At 40.7% G+C, this 26,077-nt stretch overlaps 2 protein-coding genes across 5 annotated transcripts in view; one reads left to right on the plus strand and one right to left on the minus strand.

Annotated features, from left to right (window-relative positions):
• Positions 1-20,746, plus strand: part of rnf130 (ring finger protein 130) — a 59,528-nt gene extending 38,782 nt beyond the window's left edge. The window contains exons 5-10 of one of the 4 annotated variants that reach the window (XR_014570442.1): positions 153-224; positions 9,426-9,508; positions 14,849-14,945; positions 15,770-15,977; positions 16,116-16,177; positions 16,368-16,643. Coding sequence is in view for 3 of the 4 variants with exons in the window: in XM_083785235.1 (XP_083641361.1) it covers positions 153-224; positions 9,426-9,508; positions 14,849-14,945; positions 15,770-15,977; positions 17,532-17,625; positions 17,913-17,934 (576 nt within the window). In the remaining variant the exon portion in view is untranslated. Of the gene's footprint in view, positions 1-152; positions 225-9,425; positions 9,509-14,848; positions 14,946-15,769; positions 15,978-16,115; positions 16,178-16,367; positions 16,644-17,531; positions 17,626-17,912; positions 17,950-18,089; positions 18,284-19,141 lie in introns of those variants that run through there. The other 3 variants (XM_083785235.1, XM_083785236.1, XM_083785237.1) reach the window with 3 other exon arrangements.
• The window catches only part of LOC310873003 (leukocyte cell-derived chemotaxin-2-like), a 111,993-nt gene that overhangs the window by 64,125 nt on the left and 21,791 nt on the right, over positions 1-26,077 (minus strand). The gene's annotated exons all lie outside the window — the stretch shown is intronic.

Below are 26,077 nucleotides of genomic sequence, written 5' to 3' on the forward strand. Positions count from 1 at the left end.
AAATGTCTGTGTTTATCTTGCTTATTCAGGCCTTGGTGGTTTGTTCTTCACACTCACCTACCGTCTCTGTCCGCACCTATCTTTCTCTCTCTCCATTATCTCTCACTTTCTCATCATTGTCTCTTTCTCTCCCATCTCTCTCCCTGCTTTAGCGCCGGCTTGGTGATGCAGCTAAGAAAGCCATTGGAAAGTTAACAACGAGGACAGTGAAGAAAGGGGATAAGGTAAAGAGGAAAAAAAGACACATAACTCTTTATTTTACCTTTCTAACACTCATTGACATTCATGCCTTTATCATGTTGACATAATTATTTAGAAAGTGTTTTTTTGTTGTGTGTTTATTTCTTTAATATAAAAAGCTTAGCCATCATCTAAGTTGGCCTTCATGATCACCAGTGGAAAAAGTACATTTAAGGTCAAACTCAGGAGAAATTAGATGACGTTCTGATATTCTGTTTGATACAGGAAATACACTTTCTGTCTGATGCCTTTGGATTTTCAGTCGCAACAAACAACGGGCCCTATTTTCATTCGTGCCTTACCCCTTATCCCTAAACTTCTTTGCCTTTTTTATTTTGAAAAACATTTTAAAATAGCTAGCCGATCTACATCGACACATTGTAACTTAAGCTTGTATATTACGTTTAGGCATAAAGGGTAAGGCACTGCCGAAAATAGGGCCCAACGTCTCTTTTAGACTTTTAGACAGTCCTTTGCACATACAATGTAAACACGGACATCTAACACAATTTATGCCATTATTTACTTCCTGTTCAAAGTCTAAATATTAGCTTGTCTTGCTCTCTACCACCAAAGGCTGCCAGGGGGTGTTTAAGCTACGTGATAAATCTCTCTCCCCCTTCGTTTTGTCCACTCCCCGCGCATCTTCAGTAATCTAAAAACCGAGTCTGTATGTGCCTTAACAGTGTACCTGAAAGCGACTCCCTGGAATTTACTGTCCCTATACTGTACCTCGACTGAACTTGGCAAACGAGCCTTCATGTGCACTGACCCTGCAACTTGAAATCACTTGGATTCTGATCTGAAGCTTAAGGACCTGATCAAGCTTATTATTGCGAACGCAGTGAGCCACTTACTATGACAGCAAGGGCTGAATGTCTGTGTGTCTGTGTGTCTGTGTGTCTGTCCCGCTGTTACACCACCCGCCCGCCACCAGAGGGCGCAGCTGTAGCACACACACACACACACAGGGCGCAGCTGTAGCACACACACACACACACACAGGGCGCAGCTGTAGCACACACACACACACACACACACACAACCACACACACACGAGCTGCGTTCGCTTCCCGCGTTTGCGCGTCTTACTTGTACTGTAGGTCTTTTGAAAGTTTACTGTCTGACCCTATTCTGATGGCACACTCTACCAGACAGTGTGCCTGCTTTCCTACCTAAATGTTGAGACAGTTTTTTTTTTTATCAATTCTTAGTGTGCTGTTATTTCTCTTGCCTTGTGACTCTTTTTGCAATTATTGACTTATTTCAGTTTTTATGTGAATATGTGTTTATGTTTTATGTATGTGTGTGTTGCTGAAAATAGTACAAGCTATCTACAAGCTATCTACAAGCTCACAACACGTCACGCTGCAATGCGTTGTGAGCTTGTTGATCGGCTATTTTCAGCATGCAAGCAAGTGTAAAATCAGGGATTACGACACCATCGAGCCCCGCCAAAATATATATATATATATTTTTTTAAGATATTTTTTTGCGGCTTACGCCTTTTTATTGATTTTTTAAGGGATAGAAAGTGGGCTGACAGGAAACGGGAGAGAGATGGGGGGATGACATGCGGTAAAGGCTGTGTCGGGTCCGGGAGTCGAACCCGCGGCACACCGCGACTGGATCACCAGTCCGGTGCCCAGACCGTTACGCTACGGCCTGGGCCCAAAATATTCTTTTGTTGACAAAATCAACTATAGATTTAGTCGACTAAAATCTTATATTTAGTCGACTACAACCAGACTAACTCTGACAAAAACATTTCAAAATGAAATAAAATATGACAAAATTTTAATTTCTCTGTCAAAATCAACACAGAGTGTGACCATGACGGAGATGTCCATGGGAGATGTCATTTTTTCCCCCCAGCAGCGTGTGACCATGACGGAAATGACATGTGGGAGATGTCTTTTTTTTTTTTCATTTCAATGTATTTATAATTTATGGTTGTCACCTTCGGGCCACAGCAGACGTAGGCCTCCAGATGAGGCCATCAATGTGATAGACGAGAGAGAGCTCGGCTCGCAAAGTATTTCCACAGATGGCATCCTAAACGCTGTCATTTACTGTACCAGAGGATTGATTGGAGGGCTGGAGAGGTCACAGGAGATGACCTCATGCATGTCTAAAGGGAACTGTTTGTAAAGACACGGATGGCCTTCTATTGATCAAAGCACACGGTTGGACATAGAATTATTGGGGTATACCACGGGGAATCGGGGGTAGGTGTCATTATTCGGGTATACCACGGGGGAATCGGGGGTAGGTGTCATTTACAGCAGTGGTTTTCAACCAGTGGTCCGGGGACCCTGAGGCAGTCACATGCAGTTAAATGACCAAATTGACCCTTATACAGTTTACAGTATATCTTTAAAACTTATCTTTAAGCATAAAACCAAATGGACCCGTAAGAGTCATTACGGTTGACCCTTTTTTACGATTTTACGCTCTCAATAGTCTGCATTACTTAATTTTAGTAAGCAAAAACAAGTCTAAACAAGTCTAAACAATTGGAGAATGTATAGAACATTTGTCTGTTGTCTCTCCTAATGGTACCAACATCAATACAGCATGGAATTGTGGACAAAATATTATCCACCAACAACAAAATATTCCTTAGTTTTGGGTCTGAGGCTAAACCTCATCAAATGGTCGTCCGTGGCTCAAATACAGAATAAATAGTGGACCTTGATATGGAAAGGGTTGAAAATCACTGATTTACAGAAATAGCCCAGAGGCTGCGCCGAGAACAAATCAACTGTGGACAACATCCAGCAGGGATAATTTATTATTATCTATTAATAACTGCTGGGTAAATTATTCCATATACTCAGTAGGGGGTCTGCATAATAAGACTACAGCTATAGCTACCACCAGTGAGCAGTGGTGGAAAAAGTACTCAAATGTTTTACTAAAGTAAAAATATCAATAATACAATGTGGAACTATTCCACTCCACAAGTAAAAGTCTGGGATTCAAAATGTACTTGAGTAAAACTACAAAAGTATTGGCATCAAAGTGTACTTAAAGTGCCAAAAGTAATAGTGCTCATTGTGCGGAATGTCTCATTTCAAGTACTGTATATAAAACTCTTTTGAAAATAGAAATGTGTCGCAATGAGACACATTGTGTGCTTTCAAATGGCCATAATGTATATACTGTAGGGCTGAAGGGTATGTTTTGTCATAATAATGAAAATTAGGCGGGGTGGGCGAGTTTGTGTGGAGTTTGAATGTTCTCCCCGTGTCCCCTAGGGTAGGTACCCTCACAAAAAACATGCAGTAATCCTGGTCTCTAAACTACCTCCCCTTGGCCAGCCTGATGGAGGGGAAAGGAACTGGTCGGAATAACGTACTCCTTCCACGTGTTACGTCCGGCCGGGGAAACTTCCCCCCTGTCAGGTGAAAAGAAGCAGCTTGGACTCTTCATGCATAGAAGGAAGCATGAGGTCAGTCCACTGCCCCCCCAGGTTGGCAGAGAAAGTGTAGCGCACAGGATTACATTATTATATTATTTTTTATTTATTTTTTATTTTTTAAAGGAGATGTAATAGAGTAGAAGTAAAGAAGTACTGTAAAGTACAATTACCTCAAAATTGTACTTAAGTACAGTACTTGGTTACTTTTACACCACTGCCAGTGAGTATTAGTTTATTTGTTGTCCGAGTGCAGACAGAAAACGAGGGTTGTGCTCTGATCACCAGTCCATCCCTCATAGGCAGAGCCTGGTCAAGGTCACAGCATCTCCGACCATGAATAAAACATGGGTCTCGGAGAGAGCGCCACAGAAATTGAAACCTTCCATCTAGAGGAGGTCTGCTGGGAGTGATTGACCACACAGAGCTGAAGGTGCGGTTAGATCTCAGAAAGAGAGAGAGAGAGAGAAAGAGAGTCAGTGAGGTGAGAGAGAGAGAGAGAGAGAGAAAGAGAGTCAGTGAGGTGAGAGAGAGAGAGAGAGAGAAAAAGAGAGTCAGTGAGGAGATCAGAGGAGCGATCATGTCGTATGATTTCAGTTTCTACATGTGTCAATCATCGTAGTACATTTAGTACAATTCTGCCGTAGGCATGAAAGGCAGGACAGATAGAGTAGAGATACTAGTAGTCAATACAAAAAAACAATGTAAATGTAAAACATTAAAAAGGAAAGAAAATCAGATTAAAAATACCAAATAGAAGTCTGGCTTGGCTATCTGCACTTGGACCGACCAGGATTAGCATACAGCAACATATTAACTATTAATAGATGTGAACACGACTCGAGTATCGATGTAATGTATAATCTATCACCAAGAATATGGGCATAATGTATGTGTAATATGACACAAGACTGATATATTGTCACCCTGAGTGGGACTATGAATAAATACTGTACAGTTTATGTGAATATAATAAGGAATACTATATACTGTACAAGCTATAGATGGTAAAATATCTACAGCAATTAGCCTTAGAAGCCTTATAATTGTGATGCCAGTGTACATCCCCATAGTCCTTGATGTAATTGATTGAGTGACTGATTGAATACTTTATTTGCGGAATTGTTAACGGTATAGGTTGTATGGTCCAGAAAATGATAACACAAAAACCCCAGGGGGGCTTTTTTCCATTGTGGTCTATAAATTACTCGTGACTGAAGGCGTTGGAAAGAAATTGTAATGCAATAAAGTTTCCAAATGATCGAGACTAATAATTATGACCGTATCTTGCAATATTATCCATTTATCCTTTAAATATCCAACTTCATGGATGAGAACCTGAGCCATGTGACAATTGTTCAAAGACACATTGTTCAAAGACACTGTCACAAATTGATGCACCGAGAACAACCCTGGCTTAGTGTGCAGGAAAGTGACATGGATAGTTAATTGTATTATATCAGATGCTATCCAGATACGGTATGAAAATCCATGGCCAATGTGCTTTACCGGTACCCTTTCTTTGTTTCAGCAACCTTTTCAGTTAGAAATGTAGGCCTACTGTACATGTACTGTGCCTTCAGCTGATTATTAAGCAGTTTGAAAGCTGTTCTGTCTGTGTTGCCTGCATCAGCTCTTATTTTCATGTCTCTTGTTGAACTTGCAGTGACTGTCATTTGTTGAATATCATTGTGTTATTCAATATTACACAATGCTGTGTCATTGTGTACTTCACTCATACAGTACATGGCTATTTGGACACACAAGCCGTATGTTGTACCGTAACGTTCTGCTGAATCAAAATGGCTGACTTATTGATTGAACACTCGGTGCCAACTGCCAAGGTCACCTATATCTACCCAGCATCTAGGACATTAGCCTTTTACTGTCAACATCATCTTGATCAACATGGTCGATGTTCAGCTCCTAAATGAATGTTCTCCTATCAGATGCTACTAAGGTACATATATACATATACACCAGTCAAATGAGTGACCATAGTTGGTCAAACCAGTAGCCAAAATACGTAACATTTTGTAATGTAATAATATTACATTACATGATAATACATACTAGGTCTAGGGTCTTGACCTGTATAACATGGCTGGATGTTCTCCTTTACCACCTACACCTAGCATGGCGCTTCAGGTTCTCTCCTCAGCTCCCTGCTCAGTCTGTAGAGGGCAGGGTTAACGCTGTCCTTGTTCAGATGTGCGCTACACACATTCGCTTTTATTTCATTCCCTGATATTCACTCTAGACTCATTCTGCTTGCTGTAATCCCGTCCTCACTCAGTATCGTAGGGAACAGCATTCATATTTAATAAGGCAGCCATTTGCAGTAACCCAGCGGGCAAGGAAGCTCTTAGAAGGAAGTGAAGTGGTCACGTGACTGGGCTGCGCCATGACACTTTCATGGACACTTTCATGGGAGACAAACTCACACCGGTAGTGCAATGAATACATGGCAGTGAATGGAGCCGGCTGGACCAGCTCATAACAAACATTATACATGAACGATTGCGAGCTTTGTCATATAATTGGTTCAGGAATATGAAAGAAGACATAAGTGATATCACACGTTTTTTCCGAGTGGTTGTTTTTCGACTTAATAACTATTTATTTTTATTGAGGTATTTATAGAAGAGCACATAGTAAGTTTTCTGCCTGGGCTGCTCTCTGCTCTTTGAAAAAATAAATCACATTAAGTAGTATGCACATAAAAAAATAAGACAGCCTAAAATAACGTGTTATATATATTATTTTATTTTCCAGAAGTATCACTTTACAAAAGGTCTCAGTCATTCATAAATAATGTTTGTTCATGAGCTGGTCACTGAGCTCTCATTGGCTCCAGTGCATTCTGCCGAACTTCCGGGTGTAGTTTGGCTCCCGTGAAAGTGTCCATGAAAGTGTCATGGCACAGCCCAGTCCTTCTAAGAGCTTCCTTGAGCGGGGACAGGAAACTGAGTCAAAGGAAGCCACCCCCACTGTCCAGCCCAACCCAAGGCGCTGATCTCACTCAGGGTCTTAAAGGGAGTCATCCAGGGTGTAATATGTCACTTTGTGTAATGAATGGGGAGGGGGGGGGGGCAGTGGAAGTGCGGTGGAGATTGGTTGTGTGTCCTGCAGCAGGGGGTGGTCCTGAGGTATTGATCGTGCCCCCCGCCATGGGGAGCCAGCTAATTCTGTCCCCTGGCGGGGGATGGGAGTGCAGCGGACCCGTGCTGGTATGTCCTTGCCTCTGAGGTAGCTTCTCCTCTGTCAGGAGAGATGGATAGCCAGCATCCATAAATAACTCAACATTGATTCACTGCATCCTCCTCTCCCTACACCCCGCTTTCCCTCTTTCTTTCTTTCTTTCTTTCTTTCTTTCTTTCTTGCTTTCTTGCTTTCTTGCTTTCTTTCTGTCTGTCCAAAATTACTCGCTCACTTACCGCTTTCACTCCCTGGCCCTGCATGGTGTTGCTTTATCTTTGATGCTCTGTTCCTCTGTCCCTTAATCTCCCTCATGCACTCCCTATTCGCCTCTTTCTTACGGTATTTTCTTTATCTCCATCACTCACACTACTCCCTCGCTGTAGTCCTGCTTCCTCGCATCTCTCCATCCGGCCACCCACAGTGCCCTCAGCCACGTCTTAGTCATTCTCTCTTTCTGTGTCTCCCTTGCCAACTATTATCACTCACCGTTACTCTCATCTCCCTGACTTTCTCTCTCTGTCTCTCCACCACTCTCCCTTCTTTTATCTCTGTCACTGTTGTCCTCTCTCTTCTTGTCCTCTGCCTTACCTCCATCAATCCCTCCCTCCCAGCGCCCCCCACGGCGTGCTTGTCTTGTTGCTGACATGATGTACAGCCTAGTCTTGGCCGCACGCCACCTCCCGCTGTGACGCATGCCACAGTGAAGGCTGGTGACGCCAATAAGTTCCCACTCGGCACCGAACACAACGGGCATCTAAAATATCTTGAGCCAAATGCACTTCATTCTGTAATGTAGTCGATGCACAGGTCATAGAAAGGAAGGGATATATCGAGGAAGGGACGGAGACAGGTTATAGAGTACTGGAGTCCTGACGTCAAAGCCACACCCCCCTGTGTCATGGAGAAATGTTCCCATTCAGAAATCCCTTTGACTTTTCTTTACAGCGTGGCTCCTCAGAGGCGAGTGTTTCTGTCTGTCTGTCTATGTCTGGAGCTAATCGCGCTAACCGCTGCACTGATCAGCTCCAAATGTCTTATGTACACTGCCAGTATAGGCCACAGAAGTTTATCCACTCATTATGTTTTGTTCTTTTGAGGGGCACTAGTCTATGGACTTTTAATGTTTGTTTAGACCACTTTTGACAAACATAGAGGGGCAGCCAAAATCCCCCACTGAGCAATACTCAGAGTTTTTTAGCAATCTAGGCTTAACTTAGACAATGATTAGCTATTATTTAAACATCTATAGAGATTATAGACTGTCTATATTTTCACCATTTTTTGAACATATAGACTGCCTATATAAAGCTGACCTCTAAAGAAACCTTCTATATACAGGTTTAATGTTTGTTTTTGGTCCAATGTTTGTTTTAAAAACGTGATTGACAATGAAGGGGAAATTGACGTCATCTTGTCCCTAACACAAACCATTAACAATAAAGAGAATTTAATGTTGTTTGAGTTAGACTTTAATATATTAGCGAACCCCTCACTTCACATTGGTGTGATTTTTAGACTAGTTATAACCCATTTTTAGACATATTTTATCTAATATATATCTAACAGCCTGAAAAATGCTCAGTGCATAATGTATGACTTCAAATGAGGGCAAGGTTTCAGCCCTATCAGCCCCATGACTATGAAATATATATAAAAAAGGGAAAAAAATAGTAGTAGTAGTAGTAGTAATATTGCATTGCATCGCAGCCTTTAAATCAGCCTTGTCAATTATTCGGCCTCATCCTGTACGTCCACTTACCACTAGTTGGAAGCAGCTAATAATCACTGTCATGTCACGTTGACCTGTGTTTGTTTGTAATTGTTCCCACTTCCCAGTACACTCACTGCACTTAGTGCACTAGCAGCGCTGAGAGTTGCGATTACATCATTGTATAGCATATGCTGCCTCCCAGTTATACCTTACAGTAATTTCAAGACAAAGTAAAATTGTTTAATCAAGCTGCTTTTGTGTATTTTTCTACTTGGCTGTGCTGAATGCTGTTCATGCTTTGAAGAAAGAAATAATTATTAATTATTAAAATGATGACTTCATGAACCCAGGCCTCCCGATCCTTAAGACCGCCCCTGCATGTATATGTTTAAAGTGTAAGAGCGAAAGGGTTGTTCTTTCAGTTTTTTCACAAACAGTTTGACAGGCTTTGCGGCTTGTCAGTTTGCGGTAACAGCTTGTTATCTTTGATGAGATGTGAAGGAGACACAGGATGTCTCAGAAAGCTATTTCTCATCTCCATCTGTTCTCTAAACAAACCACAAGCTTAGACAAGGCTCATATTACAGGTATTTGGATGATCACCTTGTTTTTAACCAAAAAAACAATAAAAGCATAATGACATAACAATAAAAAATACATTAATTTAAAACAATGCTATAAAATAATGTAAATATTAGAAATATTAGCCTTCAATCACCCATTCATCCTGACACTGTGATGTGGCAACTTATGGTCTCTTCCGTGTGTGTGTGTGTGTGTGTGTGTGTGTGTGTGTGTGTGTGTGTGTGTGTGTGTGTGTGTGTGTGTGTGTGGCGTGTGTGTGTGTTTTAGGAGACCGACCCTGACTTCAACCACTGTGCGGTCTGTATTGAGGGCTACCAGCTTAATGATGTGGTCCGCATCCTGCCCTGCAAGTAAGGCTATGTATTAACTCACTTTTGTCATTTATGAATTGATGTTGGGAGGGTCAAAATAATATCTTAGGATATTCAAGATACTGTAGAGGGAAAGCATATGAGTCATTATTGATTAGCATTAGCTAGTCAAAGATGTACAAGCTTGTATACATGAACAGGAAACAAAGTGTGTTTCATATTGTTGTGAGGATTTAGGTTTTAGACTTTTGGAAGGATAATCGACATACAATTGACGTAAGGTGATGCGCGCATACTTGAGGGTGAGGATGATACACACAGTACATTTCAGATAAGTTACACATTGAATAACCCAGAAAGGAGCCTGTTTCACAAATAATATATCATTAGCCTGAATTAATCATTCTTTGCTTCCCTAAAATATTTGAGCAAGTTGTAATAATTTAAGCTATTCTGCCTGTCTTTTCTGAAATAGACAAATGGTACCCATTTCCAAAAGCACAATATTTCATTTTTATTTTTCACTCACATACTAGTAACCTCTCCACCCATCCACTCTCGTTCCGACCTTCTCTCCCTCCCACATCCCCGCCCTCTGTCCTCCCCTCCCTTTGCTTCCTCCTCCCCTAGCTTCTATCCATCCCCCCTTCCCTCTCCTTCTCTGTCATGAATGGCCTCTCTACTGTTCTGATGTGTCCCTCCCTACTTGACGTGTTCTGTCTGAAGACATGTCCACACTCATCTGTCACCTCCTCTGCTGCACACGCCCTGTTCTCCTCCTGCATGTCCTGCACGTGAGCCAGCATGCAGATCAGGTTGTCTCCACTCCTGCTGCTCTTCATTGTGGTGTCACTGAGTCACAGTGGAAAGACACTTGATACCATTCTAATAATAAACGTGAATTGGGCTGTATAATTGAAGATACATTGACAGAAAGTCTGTCCCTGGTGTAGGATTCCTGGAATCTTGTAACGTCCAATCGTCCATTCCCTAGTATTGTCTGACTCTGCACTGTTAATGGCTGAGACGGATTCTAAATCACCATATGCATCCCATAATGCATTTCCTCCTCAACAGTAATGGTCTCTATAGTGAAAATAGCTCTCTCCACAGATAATTTTACAGCCTATCAAACTAGACCTACCCCTCACCCCCACCCCAACCTGGAAATGGTGACTGATGATTTGCTACCAGAACAATGTCCTTGAGTTAAAATGTCACTGATGCGCCACAGATTATAACTGTATTTCAGTATCTTTGACCAGTTTTTATTTATTATAAACAAACGTCAGTGAAGCAGGATGAGCAGTTAACCCAAAGTTAGATAATTAGCATGAATACAGGTAAAAGATTTAAAAAAACATACATCTCTTGACTGCAGAAGGATGTGGAAAAAGGTTGTCTGTGATGGGAGAGTAGAAGTATACAGTATAAGTAACCAACCAATTATGGCCTATCAGCTGTTCTCATGTAAATCCACATGAAAGCTAGCCTATTACATCCACTTTAGTTATGGAGGGGAGACTTAAGGCCTATTCATACTTCAGTATAAGGTGACCACTGTGTTTGGGAAAACTACAGCATGACATCACGCCACTGTGATAAACTACTCACCCAAACAGATCTCTCTGTTTTTACTAACCACCGTTTCGGTAGTCACCTAATCACCTAAAACTGGAGTATGAATATGCCTTTAGCCTAGCCTGATTTTGGCTAATGGTTATATAGGCATCAGATGCCTGAAGAAGGTCTATGTGACCGAAACATAAAAGTGTTACTATTGTGTAGGTGCAGACGGTGTGCAGGTAATTTTATTTTATTCTCTACATTGAACCCTGCCTACACACCCCTCTCTGAGCCCATCAGGTTGGCAGAGGACCTTTGCAGAGGTTTGCAAAGACTTTGTTTCCGGCTAATGGATATACTGTATGAAAGGAGAGCCCGAAGGCAAAATGTGAAACTTTAGGTGCAGGGAGTGTGAAGTCTTCTTTCTTAGGCCCGGACCGCTAGGGTAGCGGTCTGGACACCTAGGCTGTTGATGCAGCCTCACAATGTGTCGTGGGTTCAAATCCGATCCTGACGACCTTTGTTGCATGTCACCCCCCATTTCCTGTCAGTCTACTGTCCTATCAATGAAGGCATAAAAGTGTCTCAGTGTCTGACAGTGCCTGTCGAACAACCTTTTTATATTGAGTTTTATGCTTTGAAAAATTACAATACCTGTAGCAGTCAGTACTTACGGAGAGAAATGGAAAGAGGGGTATACTGTATCATAACGAGCCCCCAAGCAGACATCCCCTCTCCCTCAACACAGAGTGGTTCTGGAGACCCAGACATGCGAGGGCCAGAACTCTCACAGGAGGAGGGCATGACCTCGCAAAGTAACAGGCTCATTTTAGACGCATAGCTGCCACTGACCTTCAGGTGCAACCAGAACTGCACACACACAGACACAATTTAACTTCTCTGCCCTTGTCCGACAGAGCAGAGAGCCATCTGTCGCGTCCTGAGTCTCTAGCCTTGCCTTTAAAAAAAGGAGGGCTAAGGCCGGCCTACTGCTGAGGTCATCACATCAGTCCTCTCCAGGGTGTTCTGCCCACCTGTTGGATAGAGGTTAACTACATCGGCACGAAACATGCTACAGTATGTCAAACATAGGAATAATCTAAAGCAGCAATTTTCTATCATTATAGCACTTTTAAAAGCTACAACTTGCTTTTCAGAAGAGTAAAGTTGTCATAAATAATCATTAATCAAATGGCGTAAACAGTTGCATTACAGTAATATATTACTAACGTGTTAGTCCCAACACCGAACAAGACACAGTCTATCATGGGCTCCTGTGAGGTGTTCTGTATGCATGTAGCGCTGTAGCAGTATGAGCATTGATTGATTGATTGAATACTTAACAGTTTGCAAAAAAGCACAGGAAAGCACAGTTCAATTACATTACAAGGTCTGCTAAGAGGATTTAATACCCAAGAAAGCCTATGGCTTGTTTCCATTAGGGTCCTTACCATCCTTCATATTCAATTCATATAGGAAATTGGCATAACAGTGTGAGCTGAGCTGTGTTTGGTCTACTTTCAGGGACAGAGATACAGGAATTGTTTTGGACAGACAGAGATACAGACAAACCCTGTTCTAGATGGCTGCGTGATTTCTTCTGCGCCATGCTATAAAACAAACCTGAGAATAAGATCACTCTCTGCAGATTCAGTCTATGCAGGTTGTCTCTGTGCCTACAGTAAATATCTAAGACAAACCCTTGACATTGAGATCCACTTCAAAAAATTCGGTGGCCTTCTTGGCCAGAAGATTTATTTTTAATTTGTCTGAGTCTTTATTTGGCCCTAGGCCTATCGCAGCTTAGTCCGGACCAGCACAATGCAGTTCAATCCAGTTCGGCACAGATCAGATATTAGAGAAATCTGAACATGTGCCAGAACTGTGTGGTACCGGGCCTTGGCACATTGCCACCGATTATTTCTCATTCACTCTTGTCTCTTCACACAACCAATCTAACCCTTGACAGAATTAAGCTCTCCCTGAAGCTCTGGGTACAGGACGTCAAGGTCATACAATAGCATATCCTGTTTAGCACACAGAGCATGATATCTGTGTGTTCCTGTTCTTTGCTCGTTTAACAGACTGTAACTGATCTGTAGCTGCTGTCTGGTGCCCGCTGTTAGAATACAGTCACCCCACTGCTGACATTGTTAATGGGATGATTTACTGGATCAAAGCCATTTTTGTTTTCTCTTGGAAAAGTGGTGCCCTTTCCGATTTTGATGAAATAATTGAGTGTACCAGTTGTATATGGATGGATCGAGTGGTTATAGGTTATGACTTAGATATGCATGCCTAAAATTTCAAATGTGAGTTTTACATACTATACTGAAAATGACTTGCCGAGAGCTAATAATGAATGTCTCCCTCTAAAATATCCTAAATTCCTAAACCGGTCTGTCTGTTAACACACAAGTGTTTAACCATGATTCTCCCAATTCTCTCACCCCCCTCCACCCACACCCTATTTCTATTTCTGCTTATCCTGCTCTCCCAGACATTGTATTGTAAACAGGCTTATTATTAATTCATATAGCCGTTAATTCAAAACACGCCTTGAAAGCAATAAACGCTCAGGGCCCAGGTCTGAATAGCACTTTATCGTCAGTGAGGCTTACTGCCCAGGAAATACCACGTTATCCAGCCACTTAACAATATTGCCAGCTAAATATGCATGTCATACTTTGCTGCAGTTGCACTTAAGGACATTTATTCCGTGCAATATAGCAAGCTCATTTTTCATGGATGCTCAGGCTCATTTGTCTGTGCTCCGAAGATATCTTGATGATCCTATACTGCATGGTGTTCTCATCTTATTTCAGTACATTTATACAATGAAGACATTTTATGTACAGAAAAATAAAGTCTGCTACTTAAGAAACTGTTATAAAATATAATGTGCTCACAAAAGTGTAAAAAGGCAATGTAAGCACAAATGATTACAAGCATACATTGTGCTTGCATTGTACACTTACCTGCGTTAAGTGTATTATGCTTTAGAGAGATTTTATTAAGTACTAATGGGTTATTATTGTGTCACTCACTTACCAGGGAAGCTATTATGTTCAGCTATTAGGTAATGATTTATGAAGTACTCTGTGTATACAGTATACAGTATACATTTCATATCCCATTCAGACTTGTGCATTGGGATCATTGTATTGGTGTCTTTTTATACCTTAAATCTACCTTTTATAAGAGACAGCATTAGACAAAGTAATCCAGTCATAACAAGCCATAACGTCATACTGTGTAACTTTAAACAATTAAACAAAATGCATTGTTGATATAATCTTTCACTTCTATATTTTCTATACATTTTGACAAATTCTCTAAACACTATTGTTATTTGCGAGTGTTGGACTTATGCCAAATTGATGTAGCAACTGGAAATATACCGGACATGTATTTAGTTATGTAATTCAACGTTAATATAATTCAGTTTCTGTTGCATCGGTTTTCTCTGTCACTACAGCAGAATTTTATTTTACATGTCTGGGGCATTTCTTTTTACATTTTCAGAGCCCTCAATAATTTTACTTCTATCATATCTCACCTTCACATTCACAAAGAAGGCCTTGTGCTGTGTACCGGCCCACGTTGGCTACCTTGCCAAGGGCGTTACAGCATCGCACAGAGTCATCGTTGTGTGCAGTTTCAGGATTTAAAGGGGGCAAGGAGGAGCTGAGCTCCCTTTGATGTTTGTTGGAGAATGCTAACATTGAATACTTTATGGACTTTAACTATGGGCTTTGTTTCTCTGTATATGTGTATATTTGTTTATTTCTCTCTCTCTCTCTCCTTCCACAGACATGTCTTCCATAAGATGTGTGTGGACCCCTGGCTGAATGAGCACTGCACTTGTCCCATGTGTAAACTCAACATCCTCAAAGCACTGGGCATCATGGTGAGTCACTACTCTTCACTGACAGTACAGTAACATTGTGCCTTGCTTTAATTATGCCACACGCATGCACACACGCACACATGCACGCACACACGCACGCATGCACGCGCGTGCACGCACACACACACACACACACACACACACACACACAAGCTAGATTTTGCAGCGGAGATAAAAAACAAACGTCATAACACTGAGCTGAACTAGGTCACTCTGAACAACACAGACTTCCTGTACAAGACCAAAGCACAATTTACCATGTGTTTTCTGTGTTCTTTGCATGGCTCTATGTTCTTCTTTCTGACATACATCTTGTTTTTCTGTCTGAATGATTGCATAACTATTTCACCCTGTGTGTTGTTGTGTCAGCCATTCTATGGCAGAACCTGCCACCTGCTGGCCATGTGGCCTAGCATTACAATTCATATCGAAGTCATTTTGCTGACACTTCCATCCAGAGTGACTCGCCATGGGGGAGCAGGTCTGGATCCAATGTCTTGGTCAAGGACACTTGCATAGTTCTGTGTGTGTGTGTGTGTGTGTGTGTGTGTGTGTGTGTGTGTGTGTGTGTGTGTGTGTGTGTGTGTGTGTGTGTGTGTGTGTGTGTGTGTGTGTGTGTGTGTGTGTGTGTGTGTGTGTGTGTGTGTGTGTGTGTGTGTGTGTGTGTGTGTGTGTGTGCGTTGCAGCGAATAAAACAGAGTGGTTAGCTTTTATTGGACTGTCCACTACTATACACACACATCCACAAAAAGCAGACGGTTACTAGTTACTTGGCCAGTGCTAAATTAGAATTCCTCACAGTGTGGTTTGTCTGTTCTGTGCAGCCCAACCTGCCGTGCGTGGACAATGGGGCGTTCGACATCGACAGGATAGGACGTAGTCAGACGACCAGCAGCCAGAGGACAGCCCTGGTGGACCTGTCCGGCGAAGCTTCCATCAGCCTAGAGCCTCTGCGAAACTCTGGGGCCCCCCAAATCCCTTCTGATGGGGAGATGACCCCTCGCACTGGGGAAATCAACATTGCTGTCACCAGTAAGCCCTGACACTCTATCATTGCTTTTTTATGTGGTTTGCCTTGTGTGTTTGATTTGCTGTTTGTTTGTCCTTTCATTCTTTGATGATTATTTAACGAATCATTTGGATCTTTTGGTTTGTCCCTGCATTCTTAAGGTGTCTCATAACAAGCCAGCAGGAATCAACAGGAGCAACTTGTGTTTCAAAACTCAAATTTAACACTTAAGTTTTTGCGGCTTACGCCTTTTATTGATTTTTGAAGGGACAGACAGTAGGCTGACAGGAAACGGGAGAGAGATGGGGGATGACATGCAGTAAAGGCCGTGTCGGGCTCGGGAGTCGAACCCGCGGCACACTGCGACTGGATTACCAGTCAGGTGCCCAGACCGTTACGCCACGGCCTGGGCCACACTTAAATTTAACCAATAACTGTCAATTGCTGTCAATGTAGTCACTAGCCAGTTAATGAATGTCCTTCCACTGGTAGGGTAACTGATGTCATAAAACAATCCCTACCTTCCTCATCCTGATTTTGTTTTACTGCGAAGTGAGATTATTATGTTATGGTCAGCAAAATAAACAAAAAAGCAACAATAACAAGGTTTAAATCTACTGTACCAAATTGCTAACATTTGACACTCTCTCATCTGTCTCTCCTTCATGCAAACACACTCTCTCTCAACTCCCCCATCTCCATTGGTTCCCCTGCAATCTTGACTTTCTATCACTCTCTTAACTCCCCTTCCTCTTCGTCTGTTCATGCAAAAATGTGTAAAGGACTTGTAGATGCACATATACACTAACCCACATCAGCCCTTGTCACTCTGTATCTCTGCAGTGTCATAATCCTATAATAACACTGGGCTTCAGTTTGTGCTTACAGCACTGTTCTCACTTCAGCATACTGTACGCCATTCCAATTCTAAATGCTGTCCTTGACAAAGTAAAAAAGCACAGCTGAGCCCATTATGCAGACTTAGTAGAGATGTCCTGGGCTAAGGCATTTCTGTCAGTCAAATACAGAGAGGTATTTGGGATAAGAAATTTAACACTGCAATAACATATCTCTATGCTTTTTCAACCCTTAAGTATGTTCACTAATAGTTTGTTGAATTTTTCAATCTGCATTGGACTTTTTTGGACTCCTGCCATGTTGAAGTCTATATGACTTATGCCTCTCTTTCAAGTTATTGTGTGCGTGCGTAACGTGTGCATGTCTTTATGCACACACATGCTTGAGTAGTACGACCACTGTGTGTGTGTGCGTGTGCGTGTACGTGTGCACGCGTGCGTGCGTGCGTTCACGCTGTGAATTTCAAACGCTCCACATTGCTTATTTTTCGCTTCCCATCTTGTTACTTGAGTCATCTACTTTGGATCTTTTTTTCACGGATTCTCTGAAATCCTGTCTCCTCTTGGTCTCTCTTTCGCCTTCTCACCTCTTCGCACTGCCTTACCAATCAGAAGCAAGACTTTTGCTCTCCTCTTGTTTGGCTGGTGGGCTTCCTCTGGTTGTTATTGGCTTCCTCTGTGGCTGCAGTGACACCCTGCTTCCTCTCCTTTGTTTGACAGAGGAGTGGTTTATTATCGCCAGCTTTGGACTCCTCAGTGCTCTAACACTGTGCTACATGATCATCAAAGCCACTGCCAGCTTCACTAGTGCAGAGTGAGTATACTGCCCTTGAAACATTCAGCTATACCAAGCATGCATTTGTACTGCTTACTTACTTTATGACAATATATTCATAATTTATTAAACTTCGTTTTTTTGAGAATTTCTTGATTCCATGTCTTTGCTCGCAAGTCTCAGGGTCCTATTTTCAGTGACCAGCGCTATGAGAACAAAAGTTAACTTAAGACCAGCTTTGAGCTTGTCTGTTGCTTACTTTTCTGTCTGTTAGACTGGTGTAAATTACCAGCAACACAGATTTATGTGTTTGTTTATTAAAACAGATCCCTATTAGCTGCCGCCTAAGCAACAGCTTGTCTTCAAGACAATAATATACATTACCAATAATAAGAAGAAAAAGAAGTGCACAGGAACCTTGATGTTTCTATATGTACCGGTAAGCTTCACCAGACATGCAAGTAACACAGAACAATCTGTCTTTCTGGCCTTCTCTTTTCCAGACTTCAATGGTTGGAGTGAAGGCATTGGTCTGTTCTGCTGGAAGCCCACACACAGCCACACTTCCCTTTGTGCCATACGTTTCTGTTTTGCATTTGTAAAGTCTTTTATAACCGGCTTATGTGTACAGTATTGTCTTTTTAGATAGGAGACTTGGATGAAACACCTTTAAAGCGATTAAATCACTTTAAATCTACCTGCTTTTGACTCTTTATTCTCTTGTTGATCCTAATGCAATTACAAAGTGAAGTGAAGTGTTCGTGGTTTTACATGGGGTTTTTTCCAATTCTATCAATATATATCCATAAAGGTTTGTTTTATGTTATAAGTGAAATTCATCCCCTTGTGGTTTTAAAAATATCCCTACAAGCTTTGGGGTTTGTATGGGTCAACATTGCATTACTATATTTGTCTGCAGTGGGTTCGTTTTCCCACTAGATGGCACAATGTATCAACACCAGCATGGCAGTGTAATTCTGCACCCTACCACCACAGACCACACACTGAAATCTAGTGACTCTGGTGTTTGTTAATGATCATTTGTATAACACAGTGGGGAGATTGGAGTCTTCGTAATGAGATCTATGCGTTTCATGATCATTGCTTATTTGGGAGGAAGTGCCCTACTCCTCCAAGAATCCAGTGGTACACTTAAACACATGGACATTTACATTAACAGCAACATATCTTCATCATACACAATGAAATATTCATAGTTACTTTAACTCTGGGTGTAAACTATTTGGATTTGACTGTGTGCCTCTTTGAAGTGCTGCTAGAACACGTTTTAAAGTCTAGTTAAAGTTCTCTACTGTAGCCCTACTCTACATATACAGTATAAGCGTGTCTCTTAAGCACCATTCACATTGAGCACTGTAACTATAATACGTATAACTATATCATTCACCATTGTGTTTGTGTGTGTGTGTGTATAATATATTAATAATTGGTGTGAACTCTACATACAGTAACTTTACTCTTATTTTATTTGTTAATGTAGTATTTGGCAGTCTTCATGACACTAAGGTTAACTTCCTCTTTTTCTCCTACACAGGTGGCCATTTCTTCAATAGGAACTCGATGTCTCCCCGTAGTGTGGTGTGTGAGATGGAGCTTCCTGATATTCAAGCCTCACTCGACCTTTACGATGAGAACAAGTCATGAGGTCCATTGTCATGGTTACCCTGCTCTTCCTGCTGAAGGTGGCCTTTATGCACACTCGGTGGACCTTTGGAGTGTTTGAGGTGTGTGTGTAGTGTGAAGGAGGGTTGGGGAGTTGGAGTGTGACAACCTGGAGAAACCTTTGGAATATCTACACTTCCATCTACAAGACTGCTTACTACCGCAGAAAGTAATATCACCTGTCAAAAGATGGAGTGGGACACTTAGTTAGATCTACAGTCCCTGGTCCCTTTTTCATTTTGCCATAATTTGCTCTCAACAGAGATATCTTCAAAACTGTGGATCAGGTGGTTTTGGTGGTTGGTGGGGGGTTAATCGTCTTAAGCTTAACTTACATTTTGTCGCACGACAGTGTTGCTTGCCGAAAAGTCAAGTATTTTGCTTGTTGGTGGTTACTTTTCAGTGAGCAACACCATTGTGTGCCGGAGTGTAAGTTAGACCTACTGTAAGGCTTCCTTTGCAGTATTCCAGTGTGTCTTTCATTCTCAACAGAAGCTATCAACGAATCACAAATGTCCGTAAGAAGTCTCCATTCTGTGTTCCTACTGTAGCCTACTTTTCAGCATCCCAAATATGTATATATGATGAGCTAATGCCTAATTTATACACAGTCGTATGACGGTGTTGCATGTCAAAAATAGACAAATGTACAAACTCAAAGCTTGTAGATCTGCTATTTTCGCACACAACGCTGTCATACAGCAACGTATGAACCGGACATATTAAACTGGCAGCTGGCTTCACTTCCTTTGGCTCTCATCTGGTGCAGTCAGAAAGACTTTGGGCTCGGGACAGGCTGCAGGTCAAAGAAACACAGACTGCTGTGCTGTGGTACTGTGTGGACCAGCTGTCTCTTCTGTTGATGCTGCCCTTGGAGAGGACATTCTTCTTCATTTTTATTTATTTTTTGACTGGCTGGCAAACTACCCAAAGCCCTAATTTGGCCTATGCACACCTGTCACCAGACAAACAGAATGGAGCAAAGAAACAAACCCCATGGAATATGTGAATTGTAACATGAGGAACTCCGTTGCAAAGTGTTACACGCCTGTAGCAAAAAAAAGAAAACTAGAAAAAAAATAGTATCTCTGTAGTGAAAAAAAGACATTGTAATGTGTATTCCAAAAGCTTATGAAATACCCACAGCGTGTACTAATCAGACCCCTCTGAAGAGGACCTAGTACAGTATATACAGTATATACAATCTATATACATGATGATATATCTCAAAGTGGCCTATTAAAGCACTGTTCATTTTTTTTTCTCTTTTTTTTCTTTCTCTATTGTACAAGCAATTTGGGTGGAAGGATTAGTCTTTTATTCTTGCTGTCCCTTTGTGTTTTAGTCTTTGTATCTGATATATGGTGGTGAAGATAATAATGATGTGAACGGAGATGGTCATTCGTCATGGTCATGGTTTTGGGTCACTGTGTTACATACAGTACTGCCTCAGCATTAAAAGTGTCATTATTGCCTATCCTGTGGATGTTATTCCTTAAGTTTGTACTGTGTGTGTGTGTGTGTGTGTGTGTGTGTGTGTGTGTGTGTGTGTGTGCGTGTTTGTGAGACGTAAACATCCACTCACACAAGACCACATGTTGATGGTCTTGGTCTTGCCTGCCGTTTTACCCGGTCTTGACTTGGTCTCGCAACAAAGGGGACTCCGGATATCTATGTTCTCTTCTCATTTCATCTGCTGTCAATGTAATAAGGCTGACATTTTTAGTTTTGTTTAATTTTCTGATAGTAATCTTTAGTAATGCATACAATATTTTTGAGGGGCGCTAGCCCCTCCTACTGTATGTCCAGCTTTGAGGATTTGTGTTCAGAGTCTTGAGCAAGACACTGAACCCCTAATTGCTCCCGATGTGCCGGTTGGTGCCTTCCACCGGTATCTGTGTGTGAATGTGTGTGCGAATGGGTGAATGTAATGCACAATCTCTGTAAAGCGCCTTGGATAAAGTTGCTATATAAATGCACCATTTACCACAAACATTGAATGCCAACATTGAAGACCAAGGTGAGGACGCAAATTGTGATTGGCCAGAATGAGATTATGTAGGATGATAAGAGCGTCCCTCAGGTGTGATTTTTCTTGTAATAGACGATCATTTCTAATAGATGTACATATTACAGTGGTGTTTACGCATACTTTTGAATACAGGTCATTATGTTTGTATAGTAGGGCTACCTCATAGTAACGTGTTTGAGACTATACTATCTCATATCCAATTGTGAGCTTTTCCAAAGTCGGGGAAAATACAGTGTTGTTGGGATATTGAGTGAAATTTATCCTCTACATTTAACCTATTCTAAATAGTGTAGCAGAGTGTGCTATTAATACATCACTGTTTCTAAGGATTCGAACTGATGACCATTGCTATTAAATTTGTGAATTGTTGAATTGTTCACTCTACACAGGTATTTTAACACTTTGGTTCAGCAGTTGATATTTCATGTTACAATGTGAACTCATATTTAATTCCTTACAGGATTCAAACACCGGACTTCAGTACAAGTCATTTTCTTTTTAACAGTTGTCTAAAAACGTGGTAGGCCTATCACATTATGTAACTCTGCACACAGGATTCAAAAACTTCAAAAACTTTTCATACACCTACTTTATCCTTAAATAACCTTAAATACCGGTATACACAAGATTCAAACACTTTGTCGAGCGTCTACACAAACACAGTTGTCCATATGTGGGAGAGGGTAGTCAGGTGAGGAGGGTTATGATACGTAATCCTACTGCTGGGGCGACACCAGCACTCAGCAGGGAGTGTTGGGCGGGAGTAGTAGGCCTATAGGCTTTTTTTTTTTTGGCCTTGGGCTTTAAGAACTATCTTCAAATGTATATTATTACGTTTTCTTCTGTTTACTGTATATTATTATTACTTGCGCAAGCAGAGCGCGCAAGTATTGTGGTCGGCTGGACCAAAAGGTATGCGTACCCCTAATTGGCTGTTGATGGTGATGCAATTAAGATTATGTTTCAATGTTGGGTGGGTAAAAGCTAACGTATGTACAGTATGTATACATGTATGTATGTGTATGTCGGTAAGAATGGTGGTCCCTTGGCTTATTGGCTGTTGATGGTGACTAAGGTACGCTTCAAGGTAGGTATAAGGTCATAACGGGTCTAAAGGATTCATATCCCTAGAATGGCTCTTGTTGTTAGTTGTTACATACAGTACAAAGTATCATTAAATGATCACAGGCATTCTAGGTCTAAAGGATTTAGAACAGCAGTTGTAATAGACATTAGTTAGTAGCAGTACTAAGTTGGCACCTCAACAGAGTGCATTTCTAGTTATTATTTTATAATAAGTTGTCTTCTGTTTACTTAATATTTATCAACAAACCAACAATCACCTATCCTATTCCTATCTTCCTGAAAACATTATCTAGACCAGTGGTTCTCAACCAGTGCTCTGGGGACCCCCAGTGGTCCTTTAACCCTCTAAGACCCAGAGTTGTTTTTTAGCAACAATTTTATTTTATTTAATTACTAAATTATTATTATTTTTTTCTGTTATTTTTTCACCTAAACGTCATCAGTGATGTTCATTGCAATGCCACTTCAATGCCATTGGTCATATTTGCATATAAATACCCCCCACAGAGGCTGAAATTCACACAAATAAAAAATGTCTGAACATTTTTAACCTAAGATATTTTGACCTTTACCCTAATAAAAGTAGGTAAAATAATTGTAATATATCTTTTTTTGTAACATTAGAATGTCTAGAACATGTTTTATTCATTATTGTGAAAGATATCCCCAAAATGTAAATTATTAATTTATTATATTATTATATAATTATTATAAATTTTTCATCAAACTTTTTTTTTTTTTTTTTTTTAACATATTTTTTAGTCTTTAGTAGTAATTAATGCGGGTGTTAGAGGGTTAAGGGGTTCCAGGTGGTCCCCAGCTAAATGATGGAGAGTTGGTAACTAAATGCTAAATGGACCCTTATAGATCTTTAACTCTATTTGGTTTCATTTTACACCGAAGAGATAAATAATTGTTAACTCTCCTAATGGTACCCAACATCAATATAGGCTACAGCATGGAATTGTGGACAGATTCTTTAGTTTTTGGGTCTGCAAGGCTTAATCTCATCATTGGTCCGTAAGCAGATTGCAGAATCAATAATCTTCTTGATATGAAAAACCACTGCTCTAGAATATTGACAGTGATATCATGTGAGCATAAAGTCGGAGCGTGACGCAACGACGTACGCAGCCACGTAGAGTACAAGGGGGCGGAGTTTCAGGCCAAACGCGGAAGTGACAGACAGAATTGCAGCAGGAGGGCTCCGTCTTTTGAGCTAATTTAGAACTTCCTGTCTGAGAGCTAGCTAATTTAAGACATCCGGTTGCCTTCAGAATAAAATAAGGTTATTTAATTAATAATTATTACATTACATTATTAGTATTATTATTACATTACAGTTATTGTAAAGACACACATTATGTTTCTGTGTAAAAATAAGTAATTAAATAACATCAAAAAGTTATCTAAATGGATAAATGCTATTCACTGGAGTGAATATATATATTCTAAAAACGACTTATAAATCCTAAAGCCTTGTTTATACTTCACTGTGCAACGGTCCTATGCTGGACAATAGCAGATATGCAAACTCACAGCACATCTCATTCAAGACACTGAACTTGCAGATCTGCCATTTTTGAACACACTATAAAGTTAACCATTTATCATGCTGCTCTACGTGGCACTGCATTCTGTGACATTAAACCAAATGGCATTTTCCACTCTATGACACTACTGTTCTACATTTTTGTCTAATAAAATAGGCTATTAATTTAATCAATCAAACTGCATTAACTAACAGAGATACTACTAACCAAGCTATCCATGTCAACATGCTCTATAGGAGTCTCAATAACAGGTATAAGTAACGTTTAATGTTTAGTAATGTTTAATGTAGCAGAAGAGGCCATTCATTGAACAGAGTTTTGCACAATTTTAACATCCCAGATCGATTGAAATATGAATCTACTGTGCTGTGCTACACCATGATATATTAAGAGTACAATAACATTCCATTGTGAATAAAAACCTATTAACCACAGTGTAATGCTAAAGGTTTCATCACAGGGCTGTCTGCTTCATGTAATATCATTAAAAGTGTTGTTGGTGACAGTTATATGAGTTGGAAGCATTAAGACCCATTTTAACCCTCAATGGCTTCCTTTCTGACAAATAACGTTATTGTAAAAAAAAAAAAAAGATTCACGCGTTCATATGTAGCTATTTTGCATTAGAAGCTGATGGGACCAAGGGACCCGGATGTAACGTAAGAGGACTACAATAATTATGACTACAATAGATTCGCGGTTAAATCTCGCGGGCGTGGCCTCACACCGGAAGGAAGTGCCGCCGCCCTCAAATACGGAAGAGACGCGTGGAGGTAGGTTTGGTCAGTGTTTGTTTGGAACGTGCCACGTCACCATCGCGGGTCCGTCTTCGGAGCAAGTAAGTGATTAAATGTTATTTAATACTTAACGCTGTTGTTGTTTGTGTGTTCAAACGTCTATCACTTGAAGTTACTTGTTATGATGTTTATATATGATGTTTGTACGAAACTGTAAAACAGTGTTTCAGTAGCCGAATGGTTAGTGTCGAAGGTTTATAAACAACTATGCCCGGCCTCAATGTTTACTAACCGTCGACAGTACCCACTCGACTACCGAAACACGGCTTTAAAGAGTAGTATTTACATATCTAAACACAACAAGTAACTTCAAAAGTGATAACATGTTTGAGCCACGGACCACCATTTCACATTAATAGACTCTCACAATGGTGGTCAGTGGCTCAAATGGGTCTGAGAGACTAGATGGCCTCAAATGGTGGTCCGTGGCTCAAACGCTGAATAAATAATCGACTAGAGGTGAAAATAGTATTGTTTGGTAGGTAAAAGGACAAACGTTCTGTGAAAATTGGCACGAAGCAACAAACATTCTTTGAAATTGGTGGGAAACGATCCCGGGCACTCATGTTAACAAAGCTCAGTCACTAACCACTATGCTACAATCAGCATTATATAATCAAAGGATCAAAAGTAGCAATCTTCTACATTCTCTAATTGTGTAGTTTTTTTTGGAAATTAAGCAGATGCTTAACAACAATTGAACTATTGAGAGTGTAAAGATCTACTATTGGGGTCAATTTGGTTACCTAAATTAAATTGCTCTGTATTGTGACAGTAATCATTGCTATAGTGTGTGTTCAGTAACAGTGTTAAATAGCTCTATAGTGTGACAGTAATCATTGCTATAGTGTGTGTTCAGTAACAGTGTTAAATAGCTCTATATTGTGACAGTAATCATTGCTATGGTGTGTGTGTTCAGTAACAGTGTTAAATAGCTCTATATTGTGACAGTAATCATTGCTATAGTGTGTGTGTTCAGTAACAGTGTTAAATAGCTCTATATTGTGACAGTAATCATTGCTATAGTGTGTGTTCAGTAACAGTGTTAAATAGCTCTATAGTGTGACAGTAATCATTGCTATAGTGTGTGTTCAGTAACTTGCAACACAGCAGCCAAGTATATGCAGAACACATATACACGCATTTGACATAACACAAACAACAAGACAATTTACATACATAAAGACATGAAGAAAAGAGCAATATCCACCGCTTAGATTATCCTGTGGCTACTACAACTCCTGATTAAACCCTTTTCTATTTATTAAAGAGCTGGAGAGACAGGAATATTCCTGTTACTGAACACACACTATAGCAATTATTACTGTCACAATAACTTT

Source organism: Protomyctophum parallelum (genome assembly GCF_964188405.1).
Source record: "Protomyctophum parallelum genome assembly, chromosome: 16".
Classification (NCBI taxonomy): Eukaryota; Metazoa; Chordata; class Actinopteri; order Myctophiformes; family Myctophidae; genus Protomyctophum; species Protomyctophum parallelum.